This window comes from Strix uralensis, chromosome 5 (assembly GCF_047716275.1).
Source record: "Strix uralensis isolate ZFMK-TIS-50842 chromosome 5, bStrUra1, whole genome shotgun sequence".
In the NCBI taxonomy this organism is placed as follows: Eukaryota; Metazoa; Chordata; class Aves; order Strigiformes; family Strigidae; genus Strix; species Strix uralensis.
The window spans coordinates 82,533,024-82,553,248 of record NC_133976.1 but is presented as its reverse complement, the minus strand read 5'-3'; the positions used below and the strand labels follow the sequence as shown (position 1 = coordinate 82,553,248).

Genomic DNA, 20,225 nt, shown 5'->3' with positions numbered 1-20,225 from the left:
GAGAAGACTCATCATCTGGGTGAGGTCAAATGGACTAAAGGGAGAACCTTGGTAGAAATGGATATACATGAAATTCCAATCAGAGTGACAAGAAGTGGTCCCACAGACCTTTACACTTCTGATTTCTTTGGCTGTAAGTAATGCTTAAGATTGTCATCATCACTAAGGTAGAGGTTTCTGAACTAGAACAATGAGACTAATATCTCATCTCTGATTTGTAGATATTTGTTACTGCTGGTTCTTTTTATTCTGCAAAGGCTTTCTGTCTCTTCTGGTTTTGTGTTTGTGTGAATACACTAGGAAAAAAAGATAGACTCTGCTCTGTATTAAACATAATTTTACACCCCTTCTTTGAAAAATCTGAACATCAAAATCTTCTTCATATTCTTCCAGTTCTTTTTCTACTGATAATCTTTTTACATCAGCTGTACTGCTGCCTTCTCACAGATCCAAGGATATTTCTTAAAACAATTCTCACTGTAAACTCTTGACTTACGATAAAACAGGTATGCACAGTTTTGCTCAGAGGTCAAATCAATCCTAGAAAAAAACCCAGAACATCTTGTTAAGAACTCTGATGTACAAATTAAAAAAAAAACTTAAAGCCCTTTTGGACAATCGTATATTATTGCAAAAGTTGCTTAGTCATTTTAAGGTTTATAAAGGTTTATACAAAATATTGAAGAACATAACAGCTCATATAATTCAAGTCTGAAGGTTCATTCTCCCACTTGCCTTCAGCTCAAAGATGTTAAAAAGAAAATCTACATATGGAACATCATCAGAGTAGAAAGTAGCACTAGTGCCTCACCAGTGGTTATGTCACTTCAGCCAGTTTTATGTAGTGGCAGTTTGGGTCTGGAAACTGAAAAGCAGTGGTCTGCCCAACCAGAAGCCAGATCATTCTGCCCAAAGTCTACTAGCCGTGAGAAGTATAAGAATTTGCAAGACAGAATGAGCACATGTTTCCAAGGATGCGCTGGAGAATCTTCACTTGAAGAAGGTTCTCCAGCCCCTGAAGAGCACTCTCATATTACTGCATGCAGTGATCGCTTCACACAGAACCGAAAGGGAATTTGATTTTTTTCCCCACGGTTAGTAAAGGAGAAATATACAGAATAGGCTAATGAGATTTTACAGGACAAGTAAACACGTTCTCTCCACCTAATGTTGACTATTTTTGTGTAATAAAGGTTTCAAAGAGAGTAGTGAATTTGGAATAGTTGTGACTGAGTAGAAAGAGGAAGGTGCAGGCAGGCTTTGCAGGAAGTAGGCTGTCATGAAGGAAGTGTGGGTTGCTCCCTGGGATGTTTCATAAAGTGAATGGGTTTAAATAGTAAGAGCAGTCACTGGTTGCACTGTTGACTCCTCCTGCTCACACTTCCAGTTTTCTGGGACTCTCTCTGTTTCAGAGACTCCACACCTAAATCCAAATACATCTGCAGCTGTATTCTGCATTGAAGCTTTGCCATTCATGGGGTTTTGGTTTCCTCCTCCTTCAGTGCACAGGGAAGATACTGTGCAAGAAGAGATTAAAACCCACCACCTGTTTAAGTTCAAAAAACTTACCAGTCCATTCTCTTTGTAGAAAGTTTCGTATCATCTACCCAAGTCCAGCCATCAACTCCATATGATAATCCAATCCAATAAGAGTGTTTTTGTGATATTTGAGATATGCTAATCTGTGAAAAATGCAAAACATTTATCACCAAGGATATTGGGTATTTTTTTGCTGCACCTAAAAAACTACTGTTGAGAAAGGAGGTGATCAAGAAAAACCAAAGGAGGTCATTTGACAGTGACTCTCTGAACTCCTCATCAGGCCTTCAGAATAGTTTCCAAGGGGAAACATCTCTATTTGGCATGCAAACAGGAGTATTTTGTGTCTGGCATCTCTACTAAATGCAAGACCAGGGCAACAATTCTTTTTAGAGCCCTATCTCTCAGAGTATTCAAAGAGATTTCTTGAATGAAAGACTCACTGCTTACAACTCTCACAGGATCCGTGACACTCATGTCCACTGTTTGGCTGAATAATATCCTGTGTTGCTAGCTACCTCACCATTACACATTTGTGGTTAAATGTTCTGCAGTCTGCATTGCCTCAGACCATGGGGATAGTACCTCTATTACTATGTAACATCAAGAGGTACTTGCTGACTGATGAGGAGTTTCGAAGAGTTGATACCAGTGCAAAGAAATACCAGTGTGATTGGAACCATACCAACTTGCTTTTCCTTTTCAGTGTAAGAAGGGTGGCGTTCTGGGAGAAGCAAAAGTCTTCACTTTCCTGCCATGTGGCCTCCTTTTCTGAAAAGTAGAAACAGGTGTCGCCTCCAACCCATTTCCAGTTTACAGGGCAGAGTGAACACGCAGGTCCTAGAACAGAAGGAAACCATCAGTCCCTCATAAACAGACAAAGGTAGAGCAGAGGAGTCTAAACCCATAGATCTGGAAAGTCAAAGTTATGCAGAGCTGAAATCTAGGTGGCATTTTATGGGTCACATCTACACTTTTTTTTTAAAAAAAAGAAATCATTATTTAATCTGATATAGCATATAACACCCTTGTTTAACCTGATATAAGGCCTAACACATAGATTTCAGGCTGTGTGAGCAGTAGTTCTACTTACTACCAGTCTTACTGTTTGTGTCACCCGTCAAGCACAATCTCTCCTTTAGTCCTTGCAAGTTTTCATTATGTCCTTCAGGTACCTTAGAACCTCCGAGACCTGGAGTTTATAAAGATATTCTTCATGAGACAAAAAAGCTGTGACGATGCTACTGCATGATATATGCTTCATCATATATTGCAAATTCACTTTTTGCAACAGCATGCTCGCAGGCAACTCTGATGCTACAGCATCACATATTGTGAGGTGATTAGAAGATGAGGAAATGATGGATAAAGAGATTTCCAAATTTTAAATGCAGTTTAATCACAGTGACATTGCAGGCCACTTGGTAATGTAATAAAAGACTAAAATAACAGAAAAAAATATGCTTAGGAAGGACTATCTTGAACTAAACATGTTGATCTTAAAGGAAGCTTTACAAACATTTGAAAAAAACTAAAATTCTAAACATGCTTCAGGTTGAAGAAACCTTTTATTCTTAAAGGTTGGTAAAACTTCTCTGAAGAAAGTGGGGAGGGTTTTTTTATATACCTTCCTCAACAACATTTAGATACTGTCTTTTGGTAGCAACAGTTCAGAATGACTGTGTCCAGGCTCTGTGATAGAAAGTATAGGTACAGTCATGTCACACATGATAAAAGCTAATATAAATATGAGAGTCATCAGTTCTCTTGCACATCTCAGGTAAACTGGGATGATTGAGTGAAGCAGCCAGAAAAAAGTGAATTTTCTCGTGAATCTGCGTGCTAGAAGTACGTCCATTTTTAGCATACTAATATAAACTAATTTAAGACAGTAGTCTACAAACATGAAAGGTTAATCTGCAAACATGAAAGGCTTATCAAAGGAATGAGACAAGAACTGCTATTCCAGTAGAGTACAGAGACTTGAACAACAGGGGAAGAGAAGGGAAACAACAAACTGATTTATGAAAGTCAACATTAGACGTTTATAATTTAATTTGAATTAGCAAATAAATGAGTAATAGATGGATGAGGACAGAATCCATTCCTCCCACTCTTTCCAAAACATATCATCTTGATTTCTATATCCTTGCTCTGGGCACAGGTCCAGACTTAAAAAAATTAATTCCCTCAAAGCCTTATGTGCACCAAGCTGCACAGTGTTCATCACAGGCAATTAGGAGGAGAGGAAAGGACAGTATATGTGGGGAGGATGAGCTTTGACTGTCCTAGTTGCAGTCAGTCTGACACCTTTCTTAAATGCAATTATTCCCAAGGTGTTAATATGAATAAAGGAACACAGTGGTTTTCAGCACTTACCTAGGACTATCATTCCTACGGTGAGGGCCAGGCACAGTGCAAACAAAGTGAAGATAGCTGGCCACCATACAGCAAAGGGAAGAGAGTGCCCTGGGAGAAACCAACAATTTATCTGAGGGCAGGCACCCTGTTCAGCAGCACTCCCAACCCTCCACACCTCCATGAAGAGCATCTGGTGACTCTTGAAAGAGTTCCCCTTCCAGGCTGTATTATATTTTAAGGATAAACCCAAATGCAAGTTGAGAAGAAGATGAGGCGCCTCTGTTGAAGAGGTCTGTTTGAAAGGAGACACTGGATACTGTTTAAATGGAACAGCTGGGGGATTCCTTGCCTTTGACAAATGATGAAACTATGAAACATTGTAGTGATCCTTTGGCTTAGAAGTAGGTGATGCTCCTGTCCTCCTTTGACTGTTCTGTATTACTCTGCTATGTCAGAACAGAGTAAAGGAAGTGTTTGTGTGCCATCTTACACTTTGCACAAATCCTTCCTGCTCTCAGGGCACACAGCGCTCAGGCTGTGTGCCAGCTCCCAGCTGAAGTCCAGTTCAGGAAATTTCTGGAGTCCAAAATACCCACTGAGATTTCCCTGGATTCAAAAGTTCCTGAGAGTTGCCATCACCAAACAGTCATGGCAATGAAGTATGAGGGACCTTTCAGACGGAGAAATATTTAACTCAAGACTGGATGCCCTCTTGAAGTAGATAGTTCAGCCCAACCAGAGCTATGGGACTTGAAGAAGGGAAATGACATGACCTGTGCATTCAGACCTGGTGCTGTCTCATCCCTTCTGGCCTTAAAGGCTGTGAATCTTAAACATTTTCTGAAAAATTAAGGTCCAGAGGGCAAAATGTGGAAGCTTTTTTCCTATTAAAGTCAGATTGTCCTGTCTCTATAGCCATTTCCTGTAATAATAAATAAACAATAAATAAAACTAACCACACTAAAGCTGATTCCTACATTCCAGAGCTTGATCCTGAAGCCACCTGTCTTTTCCTACAGAAATTTAGGGCAAGCAATGGCAGTAGTTCCACTTTACGCATTTTTGCATTCATGTGTGATTTTTTTGTCAAACAAAACAATACAAACAGTGCATTAAACCTTTAACATTAAACCTATAAGAACATTCTTCCTATTTACTGAGCTGGATGAGATAATACTGTTCCTGTTGTCATTGTCTGCCATAGTGCAGAAAGTTCAAAGAGCAAGTGTCAGTCATACCTCGGTTGATGTTCAGGGACATGTAGTGTCTGGCTGGATGCTGTGGCAGGTGATTTAAATCAGAGTATCCATTCTCTTCTTCTGTATTCATATGCATTATCTGAGAACTCATTCAATAATGATCCTCTTAAAAGGCAGACTGAACGATTTCTGAAGGAGAAGCAAAAAGAAATACAGAAAGAGGGAGGGGATAGGAGAATGAGTCACACTTCAAATGCCATAAGGCAAGATATTCATATTCAAGTGTTATGTGTGACTCCTCCTTTTCCTCCCTCAGAGGAGGAACTCCTCTCTTCCCACCCATCACATCTCAGCCTGGGTCATGACATGAGTCTCAGTAAATATATGGCCTAGTAGTTCCCCTCTTTTCCATTTAATCTTCCCATGATTTTCATCTCTTTTGAACTTTCCACATTTTAAAACAGAACAAACACTTTTTATTCATCTCTGAGGCAGACTGACTTCCACTCTGTGCCTTTTTCATCATTCAGTGTTAAGGGCTAAAAATCTAGGTGTCTGTATTCAATTGAGAGAAAAGTTCACAGCTGCAAATAGCTGCCGAAGCCGTTTAATCACACAGAGGAGGCAGAAGTGCTGTCCAGAGTCTAATGTCATCTTCTTGGAGAGGGAAGTGGGAAATCAGAGCACGGGAAAAAAGATGCAGACAGGATTTAAGAAATAAGAGAAGTGAGCCCTTGTGGCAAAGGCTAACCACATACTGGACTGACCTAGCAAGAATGTAGTTAACAGGGTGAAAGAGGTGATGATTGTCTTCTCTCCATCACCTCTGAGTATGCAGCTGGGGTACTATGTCCAGCTTTGGACTCCCCAGTAAAAAAAACCCCAAACAATGAAAAACCCATAAAACACATAAATACTAAAACTAGTCAAGGGCAGAGCCATCAAGATGCTTAGGAGGTGGAGCACCTGATTTACAGGAACAGACTCTGAGAACCGAATTTTTTCAGCCTGGAGAACAGAAAGCTAAGGAGAATCCAATTGCAGTCTCTCACTGCATAAAGGGGCTATGGAGAAGACGGAGCCAAACTCTCAGAGGTATACAGTGAAAGGACAAGAAGAAATGGTCATAAGTTGCAGGTGGGGTGGTCAAATATTGGAAGAGGTTCCCAGAGAGGGTGTGTCATCTGCATCCTTGGAGATTTTCTGAACTTGACTGGACAGGGACTGGACTGATCTGATCTGGCTTTGAAATTAGACCTGCTGAGCAGGAGTTTGGACCAGATGGACTTCAGAGGTCCCTTCCAAATAGAATCTTTCTGTGACTCTGTAATCTGTGAGTATGAAGAGAAGACTCACTATGATTTTTAGGGGAGAATGCCCAAGGGAACAGTAGTAGATCACCTGAAATAACAATCATCTGTTCCCCTTCCTTGTAACTTGGAGAGAGAAATTTAGAAAGTGAGAAACAGACTGGGTACTGCTTTCTTTAGTAACTCAAATTCTCTGCACCACCCAGCTACAGTAGGAGCTCCTTTTTCTTTTTGCAAAGCTTGGCTCACATCTTGCTGGCCCTTCTGCACAAGTGCTGTGCACTCTTCCTCTGAAAGTTCCCCTACCAGGAGAACATAGGATGTATTAAAGTCACAATGTCGAGAGAGAAGGTTCTGAAAGGTTGGCACCTCACCTGCTGCCTCAGATTTTTCAAATGAGTAGAGGTTTATTTCACAGAATCACAGAATCATCTAGGTTGGAAAGGACCTTGAAGATCATCTGGTCCAACCGTTAACCTAGCACTGACAGATCCCAACTCCACCATATCCCTCAGTGCTATGTCAACCCTACTCTTAAACACCTCCAGGGATGGGGACTCCACCACCTCCCTGGGCAGCCCATTCCAACGCCTAACAACCCGTTCTGTAAAGAAATACTTCCTAATATCCAGTCTAAACCTTCCCTGGCGCAACTTGAGGCCATTCCCTCTTGTCCTATCACTTGTTACTTGGTTAAAGAGACTCATCCCCAGCTCTCTGCAATCTCCTTTCAGGTAGCTGTAGAGGGCGATGAGGTCTCCCCTCAGCCTCCTCTTCTCCAGACTAAACAACCCCAGTTCCCTCAGCCGCTCCTCGTACGACATGTGCTCCAGACCCTGCACCAGCTTCGTTGCCCTTCTCTGGACACGCTCGAGTAATTCAATGTCCTTTTTGTAGTGAGGGGCCCAAAACTGAACACAGGAATTGAGGTGTGGCCTCACCAGTGCTGAGTACAGGGGTAAGATCCCTTCCCTGTCCCTGCTGGCCACGCTATTTCTGATACAAGTCAGGATGCCATTGGCCTTCTTGGCCACAAGAATTTAATTTATAATATTTAATTTATCACAAAACGAATACAAAAACTGACCAAGTGAAGGCAGGGACAGAGTGAAGGACCATGCTCCATGGACAAAATAATACCAATTGAAAGATCCAGTTAAGGACAGAAGGTACTGTTGGAAAGAATAGGCGGGCTTAGAGAGATGTGAATCTGTAGGGTGATAGTGAGATTGTGTAACTGGGAGCCTGTCATTAGAGATACATGACATGAGACTCGTGTCAAGGAGTCAGAGCACCCCCAAGAAAAGATGCATGGAAGAACCATGGTGTCTTAAGTCTTATGTCTTAAGTGCTGTTGTTGGAAAGGAACCTCTGAAAGTCATGTGGTTCAACCTCCTGTTCAAAGCTGGGGCAGCTTTGAACTCTGATGAAGTTGCTCAAGGATGTGTCCAGTCAAGTTCACACAGTCTCCAATGACAGAGATCTCCCATCCTCTCTGGATACCTGTTCCTGTGTTTGGCCATCCCCATTGTGAAGAATGTTCTCCTTCTGTCTAACTGGGATTTCCCTTACCAGAGTTTCTGTTAGTTGCCTCTAGTAGTGCTCTAATCAGCCCTGGCAGAGTATGAATATGGGGACAAGATAGAGGGCTCCAAAAGAGCACTTGCTGATAAAGAGATGGTCCCATGTCTGCCGTTGTAGCTGTGCTCCTGGGCATCTTCTTGTAGTCTTTTGGTCACCTTTCACTGATTTAAAAGCATATCAGTGAAAGATATTATAATGGTTAAAGGTTTTAAGATTCTGATTTGAAATAGAAAGAACAATCAGAGAAGGAAGATCCAGGTTCAGATGAGCATCAAATTGGCTGACCTTCACAGGGAAGGGGTATTTTTCTTTGTTGCTTTCTATAGACAGTGTCTATGAATGCAGATTTGCACCATATTATTCAGCATCTTGCTGACAGTGTGTTTCAGCCTGTGAGCACCGGCAAGGCTGAACCTGGTCCAGGGCAGCAGGTGTGCTCGTAACAGGGGTGATCAAGGCCATTGGGAACCCAGTGCAGGGCCTGGAGCAGAGAGGGTAGTGGGGGATGTGAAGAGGCACTGTCCAGCCAGGGTGTTTAGTTCAACTCTTTTATTTCTGAACCTGCCTTCCCAACATCCATGAATTCCGCTTTTTCCTATCCAGCAGCTGACATTTGGGCTGCTCACATTTCACTGTCCTGGTTATCTCGTAGATGGTCAAGTTTGAAGCTGTCATGCTTCTTCCACTTCAGAACAGCATTGCAGGGCTCATTCCCCTATTGCATCCCTTTATTAACTTCACCCCTGTCTTCTTCACTGTCCGTGTCCATGTCCTGTTTGAAGGGATATTGAAGTCAACAATTTCTCTTTAGTTCCCAATTCTTTCAAGATTTATGATGTCTCAGGCCCTACCAAGGGCTTTACTCTCACACTTAGTATACAACACTAGGTTTTATTTTCCATACAAAATGTGCTTCAAATTAAGCTCTTCTCTGAACTTCCCAGTGCTATGGAAAGATTGTGGACCTCCCCTATCTGGAGAGACAGTCGACCTCCCTGAACAGCTTGTGTCTTGGGCTCCATGTGTAGTCAGGAGAACTTCAACAGCCAGAAGACAGACTGGCTGAAATAATGGATTTGCTTGAATTTAAAATACTATATACTACAAATTATCCCCTCTTGAAATAAGCCACTGTTAACAGGGAAAAAACCCTTTCCAAGCTCCTGGGGCCAAGATTTGTGCTGAGACCAAATGGAGTTTTCTATATGAAGATATGGAAATAGTATATAAAGATTGTCCAGCCATAGAAATGAAAGAAATGTGCCCTGCAAGTTATCAGCACTGACTTGACCTTCCTACAGTAATAGTGAACGCTCCCTAAAAAGTGACACCAGACAGTCAGCAGGAAACCCAGAGGCTAACATTTGTTTTCACAATGCAGCCATCAAACAAAGGTGTATAGCAGATTTCTAGAAAAAAAATCAAGAGTTAGTTTATGGGAAGAAAAATGGGTAAAATGTGGCAGCTTAGATGCCTAGAAGTGAATTATTTCTAATTTCTATAGCTAAGTCTTGGCTCTACTGAGTATAGTGAATTTATTCAGGTCGCAAACATCTTTTGGCACATTAGGAAAAGGGGTTAATTTTTTTTTTACCAAGGAACTGCTTTGAGAATATTTTCTGAGGAAATATTGAGTATTAAAGACATATGATTATTTTTTCATTTATTTTAAGGAAAGTCTCCAAATACTAAGGCATATACACATAAATACAAGGTACATCTATACAGAATTTATGTGTATGTTATACAAAACAGACTCTGACATACAAAACTTCAAAGAACTCATGCAATGAAACTCCACCCAGAAAAGTAGAGACATCATTTTCCTTCAAGAAGTATGACAAGTGCTTTAATAACACATTATGCATAGTGTGTACCTTCAACTCCAGAGATCCCAAACAGTGTGGATATAATACAAGAGCTCAAGTAAGATTTGTGGCAATGGATTCTGCATCAGTTTGAATACTGATTATGTGTAGCTCTGAATGGAGCATGTATTTATTATCCTCCCTGCTATTTGCGTTATTCAGGTAATGTTTTGATCCAACCATGACATTTGACTCTACTTTTCACAGAGGTTGCTTCCAGGGATTCCCCGTAGTCTTCTAAAAAATGTCCTTTTGTTTCCATAAATATTAATGCATATGTGAAAAGAATTTTATGGATGAATAGAGCCTTGTGTTCTTTCTATATCCCTATACCTCAAACAGGGGAACAGCTGGAAGAACAAGGCATGCCTAGCCAAACTGGTCTAGAAGAGAACTATGGGTGGATGGTAGTTAGTGTAGTGTGTGCAGTAAGCATTTCAGTGAGTAAAATCATCAAGAATGTAGTTGGACTGGCTTATGACTGTCAGGTGTTAGTGTAAAATGCTGTCTAAAGCTCAAGAAATACAGAGATCTGTGAGAATGTGTGGCTGTCAACCTGGAGGGTCACACAAGAATCATTGCTTGACTCTAGCTAATTCTTTTAACTTGCTTCCTAGGCCCGTAGTGTTTAGCTTTGTAGTTTTTTGATCTCTCTCATTTGTGAGCCTGGGAGGGAAAATGCAGGCAAATAAAACTATTTAGTCTCTAATGACCTGTCGTTTGAATCACCATTCTGAGAAAACTGCATGATAAACAAACAAAAATAAAAATATATTTAAAACTTCTAGTTCCTAAAGTTGGTATCTCACAGTGGCAGATCCCACATCCCTTCTTGCAATGCTTCTTCAGGTGAAATGAACAGCCACTTTCTCACAGATCCAGAATTGCTTACTTGAACAGGACTGTGTAGCATAAATAATCCATCCATAGAAGGAGGCACAGAAGATGTTGTCATATAACACAACCCTAGGAAATGAAAAGATATGGCTTAATAATGTCCCAGTGACCTCATGTGATCTATATTTGGGCCATTTGTAATCATACTGATTTGCCACTGGAATGCAGAATTATTTCCCCCTTGGAGCTATTTTATTTTGCTAGGTGGTCCTTTTGAGGCTAGTGCATGTGATTGAGATGTACTTTGCCAGCCATTGTTCCTTATACAGGACACAAATCTGGAGCTCCACAGCAGATACTATAGTCTCCATGTTCCTTGGTCATTGCACATGTGACAAACATGGGAAAGTAAGAGGAAGCACAAATTTCGTATAATTTACTTGGCCCATCGGATAGAACTACACTGGTCCTAAGTTATGAAAGCTTACCAGTTTGTTGCTTCTTTTGAAAAAGCTGTTCCATCCTCCCAGTACCAGCCGCCCCTTTCAGATATGTATGATAATCCAACCCAGTAAAACTGTGAATCGTGAGGCAGAGAAACCTGTAGGTATGGGAAAATCACAACAATATTTCAAAAAATAAGACCCAAGTTCCTGTATTTTCCAGCTGTGAAGGTTCTGCAACCAAAGGAGATAGTTCTTTCTCAATAGCAGAGTAACATTGTCCATGCTTGTTTTCCACGAGGCAGTGCTGACTGCTCTCACTATAGGATCATTCAAATACCGTTGTTTATTGAATTGCCACAAGACAAGTATACTCTGGATTTGTAAAAACACTTATTTTTTAAATTAAAAAAATGAAGCTTTATTTGGTCTGCCTTTAGATATCTACACTGCCTTTAGATATCTGCAGTTTAGATATCATAGAATCATAGAATCACAGCATGGTTTGGGTTGGAAAGGACCTTCAAGGATCATCTAGTTCCAACCCCCCTGCCATGGGCAGGGACACCTTCCACTAGCCCAGGTTGCTCAAAGCCCCGTCCAACCTGGCCTTGAACACTGCCAGGGAGGGGGCAGCCACAGCTTCTCTGGGCAACCTGTGCCAGTGTCTCACCACCCTCACAGTAAAGAATTTCTTCCTTATATCTAATCTAAATCTAGACTCTTTAAAACCATTACCTCTCATCTATCACTACATGCCCTTGTAAAAAGTCCCTCCCCATCCTTTCTGTAGCCACCTTTAGGTACTAGAAGGCTGCTGTAAGTTCTCCCCAGAGCCTTCTCTTCTCCAGGCTGAACAGCCCCAACTCTCTCAGCCTGTCTTCACAGGGAGGGTGCTCCATCCCCCTGATCATCTTCATGGCCTCCTCTGGACCCACTTGAGCAGGTCCATGTCCTTCTGACGTTGGTGCCCCCAGAGTTGAACGCAGTAGTGCAGGTGGGTTCTCATGAGAGTAGAGTAGAGGGGGAAGAATCATATCCCTTGACCTGCTGGTCATACTTCTCTTGATGCAACACAGGATACATCTGGCTTCGTGGGCTGCAAGCGCATATTGCTAGGTCATGTTGAGCTTGTTGTCAACCAACACCCCCAAGTCCTTCTCTGCAGGGCTGCTCTCAATCCACTCATCACCCAGCTTGTATTTGTGCTTGGGATTGCCTGACCCATGGGCAAGACCTTTCACTTGGCCTTGTTGAACTTCATGAGGTTGGCACAGACCCACCTCTCCAGCCTGTCCAGGTCCCTCTGGATGGCACCTCCCTTCCCTCCAGCGTGTCGACCGCACCACACAGCTTGGTGTCATCAGCAAACTTGCCAAGGGTGCACTCGATCCCACTGTCTGTGTCACCAACAAAGATGTTAAACAGTGCTGGTCCCAGCACTGACACCTGAGGAATGCCGCTCGTCACTGCTCTCCACTTGGACATGGAGCCATTGACCACAACTCTTTAAGTGTGACCATCCAGTCAATTCCTTATCCACTGAGTGGTCCATCCATCGAATCCATGTCTCTCCAATTTAGAGACAAGGATGTGGTGTGGGACAGTCTCAAAAGCTTTGCACAAGTCCAGGTAGATGACATCAGTTGCTCTTCCCTTATCCACCAACGCTGTAACCCCATTGTAGAAGGCCACCAAATTTGTTAGGCACAATTTGCCTTAGTGAATCCATGTTGGCTGTCACCAATCACCTCCTCATTTTCCATATGCCCTAGCATAGTTTCCAGGAGGATCTGCTCCATGATCTTGCTGTGCACAGAGGTGGGATATAGATACGGGAGCGCTGTTTAAGCCCCAATTAGAGTCTGCGGAGGCCAACAGATCACAGAATCACAGAGTCATCTAGATTGGAAAAGACCTTGAAGATCATCCAGTCCAACCATTAACCTAACATTGACCGTTCTCAACTACACCAGATCCCTCAGCGCTGGGTCAACCTGACTCTTAAACACCTCCAGGCATGGGGACTCCACCACTGCCCTGGGCAGCCCATTCCAGCGCCCAACAACCTCTTCTGTAAAGAAATGCTTCCTAATATCCAGTGGACCCTGAGAAGTGTTTCATCTCACCCAGTGGAGTGCTACTGAATAGTGACTGTATTGGCCAGATATCCCACCAACTGTAATGGAACCTAAAGAAGTAGCTCTGAAGTTGCAGACTGCTTACACTGTAGATGGCTGAAGTTAGGTGAGATGAATCACACCATAGAGGGCAGAGCCTGTTGCCTAAATACAAGTTTCTAGCACCTTTTGAGATTCTCCAGCCTGTCTGAGATCTTCACATATGGCTGACAGGCACAAGTCAGAACCTATGGGAGAACAGTGTCTTGCTGAGGCATTATTTGGAGGTCAAAGACAATCACCCTGGGCATCTCAGATTGCCCTAGAAACCTATGCTTAGGCACCTGAATCATTCCCTCAGTGTCTAAGTGCTACCTAAGAGATTCCTCAGCAACTTAGCCTGTTCAGATCCTCCAGATACTCTACTACTGCTTAGTAGCACGTTTAGGGACTCATCCAAAATCTAAAATCCACAGTTGGATTGAACTGGTCTGGCCTCAGACTGACTGCAGCTGCATATACTACATGTGGAAGAAAAAGCAAGCACCCAGACATCTGGAATCAAACTTTCCAGGGATTTATATAACATATCAAAATCGCCTCTGGAATTCAGCAATGAAGGTGTGGTGTTCAGGTGTCTCCCAGTAGTGTGAACCATGATTCTGACCTCAGGATGCTGCTAAACTCAATAATAAACTGTTTCTCCACTTTCTGTTTTGTCTCTACCCATCTGATTTTCACTTAAAAAAATAATACAAAAGGCCAACCTTTCTGCCTTAAAATGAAAGAGTTGAGAACCCCCATATGAAGCTAACTCCATCTGGAAAAAGGAAAGAGTTTCCAGGGAAGCTTGTTTCCTTTTAAAAGCCTTATGTAGCAAAAAGAAAATAAGGATATTTGGGCTTTGTGCAAGCTTAATAGCTGTTGAAAAAGAGGTTCCCAGATACATGTTTTCGAAAAGGGAAAATATGGTCTCAGTAGCAAATTACAGATTTTTCATTAGTCAGAAAAAAAAAAAAAAAACAAATTAGTAAGACTACTTAAAAATATTAATTCCCTAAACCTTTTTCAATCATCATAATATAATCCACTGCTGTCTAGCCTTTGTGCCATCATTGACACCACTCTGTGATAACACAAGGTCAGAAAAAAAACCTTTTATAGTCACTTTGTAGTGCAGCATGCAAATGACAGTACCATGGTGAATTGGCCACTCCCTAGATTTCCAGTGGATGTGGGTTTGATGCTGGGAGCCCTCAGTAACAAAACTTGTGGAAAGAGATAATAAAAACATGCATTCTGTGTGCTGGGCCTCTCCTCCATGCTGATAATATGCAATTTATTTTCTCTGTGAAAACCTAAATATTAGCTAAATAAGGTATTTTGTACAATGTTCTAGTTCTCATAATACATAATTTCACTATGTCTCACAGCACATAATTTAGAAAGTGTTGCAAGTGATGATAACCTTAGACTTACAGGAAGGCAACTTGACTCAGAGTAAATTAAATATATGTACTGTAAAAGACCAAAGTATTTTTTGCCTGCAAGATTGCTGGAAGTTAAAAAATGTGACATAAAGGAAAGCATGGGTTTAAGACTGTACCATCTTTGCTTTGTCTTTTAGCACAAGAAGAGTGGAGTTTCTTGAGGAACAGAACTCCTGGCTTTGCTTCCATGTTTTCTTCTGCTTTGAAATGTAGAAGCAGTTGTCAGCTCCACTGCTTTGCCAGCTTGCTGGACACAGAACACATTTTGTTTCTAGAAATCAGAGAGAGTATTACACAGACCTGTGAGGAATAGAGGGGCTTTAGCTACCAGATTGACTGAGAAAAGAAGATTAAGGGTAGCCATGAATCAGCTGAGCTCTTGAGGGGTGAGAAACAAGTTGTTTTGCATGTTAGCATACACATATCCACATCTTAAATACTCCACAGTTTAAAACAGACACTAACCGATCAGATCTTTTCCCTGGTGATTTATAGTTTTTCAGTCAACGGGCTCTGAAAAGGGGGTGATTTGTGTTTATTTACATAACAAACACATTTACCATTGTTCTCCTTCCCTTCAAAACACAATGCTTCCCTCATTTCCTGCAGTTTCTTTCTTTCCTCGGGATCCTTGGAAACCTGAAAAACTGAAGGGCATGAAAGTGCTTATCAAAGATAGTTTTAAAAAATTTGTAGCTTTAATTTGTAGCTTTTGGCATTCTTTTATTTTTTGTCTACTTCATTTTTATGTCCAGCGTTGTGTGTACATCGTCTGCATTTTCTTCACCAGGAGAAAGTGCAGCACTGGAAAAGGTCACCTGGGAATGTGGGTGCATCTCTGCCCTGAAAGATTTTTCAAAAAGCATCTGGACAAAGATATGAATGAATTTATCTAGGATTGGTGACACTGCATCTTTGAATGGTGGGGAGGAAAGGCTGGGTGTCAGACTAGAATCCTGAAGAATTGCCTCTGTGATGCCATGGACCACGCTGAGTGTTTGTCCGAGGCACTTGCAACTGCTTCGCTCCTGCGAAAAAGAAGCTGGGGACTCTGTCTGTGCTTCCAAATGTAACGTGGCATCATCTTTGGTTGTTAATTGAAATGTTTCTATGGAAAATCTGCTGTAATCATTGGGCAAATGCATCAGTCACAATACTTTGACGCCGGGATTGCCCTCCCTGCAAAAAGTTTTCAATCCAAGAAAAAGAGGGATCCGTAACTGTGAAGTATTGCGGTAACAGTCACAGGGGGGCACCATCATCCAGATAGTGTGGCTAACGAGGTGAGCTTCTGGGTGTGAAAACAAAGCGTTTCAGAAATGGGTTAGAGTTAGGGGTTAGGGTAAGTGTTAGGGGTATAGGTTAGGGTTGGGGTGAAGGTTAGGGTTAAGGTTGAGGTTAGGGTCATTATGATTAGGGCTAGGGTTACGCATTAGGTGTTAGGGTTATGTTTAGGGATATAGTTTAGGATTAGGGTTGGGGTTAGGTTTGTGCTTAGGGATAGGGTTAAGGATTAGCTTTAGTGTTAGGGACATAAAGGTTAGGATTAAAGTTAGGGGGTTAGGGTTAGGTCATTATGATTAGGGCTAGGGTTACGCATTAGGTGTTAGGGTTATATTTAGGGGTATAGTTTAGGATTAGGGTTGGGGTTAGGTTTGTGCTTAGGGATAGGTTTAAGGATTAGCTTTAGTGTTAGGGTCATAAAGGTTAGGATTAAAGTTAGGGGGTTAGGGTTAGTGTTAAATTTAGGGGTTAGTTTTAGGGTAAGGGTTAGTTAGGGGTAGGTCTTGCATTAGTATTAATGTAATCCTTAGGGTTAAGGTAACTAAAAGTGCAGATATTAGTGATCCTGAGTGACTGGTGCTGACACTCAGCCATGAGGGTACTTCTGTGGGAGAGCTGTACTGTTGCCTTTCTTGCTGTATAATTTACACTGGGGGAATGGGAACACCAGGAATCCGCAGAGGGAGAAGAAGCAACTATATGGCTGGAATTCACTCCCACAGCTTGGGACACCACAGTACTTACACAGGGCCAGCAGGACTACCAGCCCTATCAGCAGCACCAGGCACAAAGCGAGGAAAGCAAAGGCCACTGGCCGCCATATGGAAGATGAGGCAGAGGCTCCTGGGACAAACAAAAAACCCATTCAGCAACAAAACCAGCAACTGTCCTCACCACACAGTGGCATTACCTCCCCTTTGACAACACCAGTTCACCTTTACCCCTTCTGCAAAGCCTCTTTTTTTCTTACTGCAGTTGTTATCACTGTTCTGAATTTCCTGAAGTCATTTTGAGAAAATACCTCTTTATCCACTGAAAATATTTATTAACTATTTATTAGGCTTTAGTGTTTTAGAGTAAAACATCTTCCCATGAGACAGGTAAACAGATTAGATTTTGCAGTTCTCACAGTCCTGGAAATAATAAAACAATCTCTAAATCCTCCACCTTGAAAAAGAAAAATTACCATCTAGTTTTGGATAACCACCTGGTTTTGGATAATTACTTCTGGAACCTGTGATTGGGATGTCTGAATGATTGAGATGTTTGAACATTAAACTGTGTATCTTTCTTAAGGCTCTTTCTCCAGATTTCCATTGTGGTTCAATGTCTAATCAGGAATGTAGTTCTCCAGAATTTTACAGCTGAATATCCTCTGATTAAAATCTTTTCTTTTATATATATATATGCATTTTTCCCTCTTGGGAAGCAGTGGTCTGCAATTTTCTATAATACCCTTTCATATCTATTCTAGAGTGTTCAGGTTAATTGAAAAGTATTACATGCATCAAGTATTTTACGGGAGTCCAGTGCATCAGAACAAGCACCTCCAGGGAACTAACCTTTTGTTAGGTGAGAAGAAACACCCTCCAGAGGTGCCCAGAAGTACAGACAGATTTGGCAACTAAAACTTACATGGTCAAAGTTAAGGGAGACAACCCTAACCTGCACAAGTTAAAGGTCATTTGAAGAGACTGCAGGTGACACCACATTGGGGACAAGTGCTCAGAGAGGTTGTGAGATCTCCATCCCCGGAGGTTTCCAAAACTCAAGTGGGCAAGGTCCTCAGAAGCTTGATCAGACTTTAGAGCTAGCCCTCTTGAGCAAAAGATTAGAAAAAATGAACTATAGAGGTCCCTCGCAACCTAATTTGGTCATAAGTCTATCAACTATACATGTTCTCTATGCATATCAAAAGGCCATTTTAAGAGTTTTCTGAGCTTGCCACCCTGTTTCTTTCGGGGAACCTCTGCCCCTAGATCACACTCCCTAATACTTTATCCTTGGTTTTCTGGCTGCTGCTTCTTAACAGCTTCTCCTCCATCCTCCTTGTCAAGCAGTCATTATCCATGGATAGCCTTACATCTTTTCCAGACAGCACCAGAGTGTTGTTAATTTAGTCTTTGTCTACTCTAGCCAACCTGCAAAGAGCAGCAATGATATTTATTTCACACATAAGCCATGTGGTGAATTTATGAGCAGCAGCAACAGTACTCAAGTCATCATTTTATGAACTCGGGCATTCCATGGGCACAGTCCACTACCTTAGATAGCACTCTGCTTGTTTATAGAAAAGCTTTGAGTATAAAGAAATAAAAATATATACTCCTATCAGAGCTTACATTCCCTATTAAGACCGATAAACAGGGCACCTTTCTATTCCCCAGAGCTGAGGAAATTGCTTCCCTTTCCAAGGCCTGCATTATCGGATAAAACTATAGTGCCTTCATCTTTTGTGCCATGCTGTAATAAATCCTAGCAAAAGGAAAAAGAATCCACAGAAAGGTAGAATTTGTCTTCTGTGTTAAAGTAAATGGAAAAAATACTAGAGTAAAGATAGGCTTGAGAAAAAATATCATCTGTGATCATAAACAATAGCACACAAGACTCCATCATAATTATTCTCTGTGCTGTTTCTATGAATATTTATCTAAGAATATACTACAGAGTTTAGAAGGGTTCTAAAGAATCAACATAAACATGGAGATTTAAGTTATGCCCTGATTTAAATCAGAAAGCTAATTTCCATCTGTACTTACTGTCTACTGTAACACAATGGGCTGGAGCCTTAAATGCAGAACGTTTGTTTCTGCTGGAATATCCAGGAGTAATAGCTGAAGCTGAGGGTCGTAAATTTAAAGCGGTGTAGCCTTCCTCATCCTCCATGTCGAGCTTGTCACCCTTCTTTCCTGCACTGTGGAAGTAGGGGCACACTGCAGCGAGACCAATGTCAAGGCGATGAGAATGGTTCACATTTCAGCATTTCCAGTGAAACCACGGAGGAAGCTGGCTCTGTTCTGATTACTGTGGCATAGTGGAAGTGTAACATATTGAAAGCATATTAAGGTGACACTGACAAAGATGGATATTTTCTTCCTGAATGTGAAGACAGGGAGTCTTGGTTGCTGGCTGGAACCTAAGGCTGTTTGATTTAACTATCCACCTGATCTGACCCCATAAATACAGCAAACATCAGGATTTTCTACTTCCTTAATATAAGATGTGCTAGAAATAGTTGCTATTTTGAGTTAAAGTATGAAAGATGTTCTGCTCATGTCTCAGGGCACAAATTCAACACAACAGCTGCACGGAAAGGAATAGACTACATTTCTATACACTGCTGTGAAATGAATGAAAAATGAAATTATTTTATAAAAATCCACTGAAATAAATGCAAGAAGAGGAAAAGCTGAGCTGAAAGGGTGGTGAGGCCAGGAGCTTGGCAGGATTCACATGACCTCTCAGCCTATGTCAGAGAAAGACCAGACTACACTGAGGACCTCTCTGCTGTTGAACTGTACACAGAAGTCACTGTGCAGAAGTGGTTTGTCCATCCTCACTCTCCATCTCAAGCTCTCTGCACTGCCTTGCTCCAGTGATGAGCTGTAGTTCTTAACATCTTCAGTGACCAACTCTCCTTAACAGAGCACTTTCCCAGGCATGATGAGTTGCATGATGGTGACAGGGTCAGTCAGAAGGAAGTTGCAAGAGAGGAACTTCTGTGGTAGCTGTTCCTGCTCTTGTGCGTAAAGTTGAGAGTTCCCCATTTGCAAAATAATATCAACAGACTTGAAATACATTCTAACATCTGGGCTATTCTTCCTGCCTTGCTGTGCAGAGGATAGATCTGTTCAGAGAGAAGTATCTCTGGCTGCATGCATTTCTTGCATTATATCTTACCTGTATGCAAAGAGAAAGCATGATGGAAAAGTTGGGAGCAAAGGGTGCTTACTGTCAGTTTTATTACACAGAGGGGCACACAAGGAGTAGCAGTCATGGTCACATGGTGTATCTGTAATATCCTCATAAAAACCTCATGCTAAATATGGTGCAAAAAGTGCTTGTCTATCGGGCCTGACAACTGTACGTTGGCACCTTAGTGTAAAAAGGGCTTTACTGCAGATAACTGGGAGTGAAGTGTCTCTATACTACTGAATTTTGTTGCAAGTTTTCATGACAGTAACCTCTGC

At 41.7% G+C, this 20,225-nt stretch overlaps 2 protein-coding genes across 3 annotated transcripts; both read right to left on the bottom strand.

Moving 5' to 3' along the window:
• Positions 1–310: 310 nt before the first annotated feature.
• On the bottom strand, positions 311–5,283 carry LOC141943839 (C-type lectin domain family 1 member A-like). 2 transcript variants are annotated; one of them, XM_074869502.1, is made up of 6 exons: positions 5,139–5,283; positions 3,919–4,008; positions 2,633–2,731; positions 2,225–2,379; positions 1,570–1,682; positions 311–540 (listed from the first exon to the last, which is right to left on the bottom strand). In XM_074869502.1, exons 1-6 carry the CDS (start codon positions 5,248–5,250, stop codon positions 417–419), a joined length of 693 nt encoding a protein of 230 aa, XP_074725603.1. In that variant the 5' UTR covers positions 5,251–5,283; the 3' UTR covers positions 311–416. The 2 variants fall into 2 exon arrangements, with proteins under 2 accessions (XP_074725603.1, XP_074725604.1); XM_074869503.1 differs by having other exon boundaries at positions 2,225–2,310.
• A 4,356-nt stretch (positions 5,284–9,639) lies between these two features.
• On the bottom strand, positions 9,640–19,972 carry LOC141944811 (natural killer cells antigen CD94-like). Its single transcript, XM_074871999.1, has 7 exons — positions 19,936–19,972; positions 18,795–19,059; positions 16,780–16,878; positions 15,312–15,398; positions 14,868–15,022; positions 11,187–11,299; positions 9,640–10,827 (listed from the first exon to the last, which is right to left on the bottom strand). Exons 2-7 carry the CDS (start codon positions 18,919–18,921, stop codon positions 10,707–10,709), a joined length of 702 nt encoding a protein of 233 aa, XP_074728100.1. The 5' UTR covers positions 18,922–19,059; positions 19,936–19,972; the 3' UTR covers positions 9,640–10,706.
• Positions 19,973–20,225: the final 253 nt, after the last annotated feature.

Excerpts from the sequence above, each read along its gene's own strand:
- LOC141943839 (XM_074869502.1), bottom strand. The coding sequence starts at position 5,250 with ATGAGTTCTCAGATAATGCATATGAATACAGAAGAAGAGAATGGATAC. Across the intron at positions 2,732-3,918 it reads CGTAGGAATGATAGTCCTAG|GTCTCGGAGGTTCTAAGGTA; the intron begins GTAAGTGCTGAA and ends TATAAACTCCAG. Across the intron at positions 541-1,569 it reads TCTACAAAGAGAATGGACTG|GATTGATTTGACCTCTGAGC; the intron begins GTAAGTTTTTTG and ends GTTTTTTTCTAG.
- LOC141944811 (XM_074871999.1), bottom strand. The coding sequence starts at position 18,921 with ATGGAGGATGAGGAAGGCTACACCGCTTTAAATTTACGACCCTCAGCT. Across the intron at positions 11,300-14,867 it reads TAAAAGACAAAGCAAAGATG|GTTTCTCTGCCTCACGATTC; the intron begins GTACAGTCTTAA and ends CCATACCTACAG. Across the intron at positions 10,828-11,186 it reads TCAAAAGAAGCAACAAACTG|GGTTGTGTTATATGACAACA; the intron begins GTAAGCTTTCAT and ends TTCATTTCCTAG.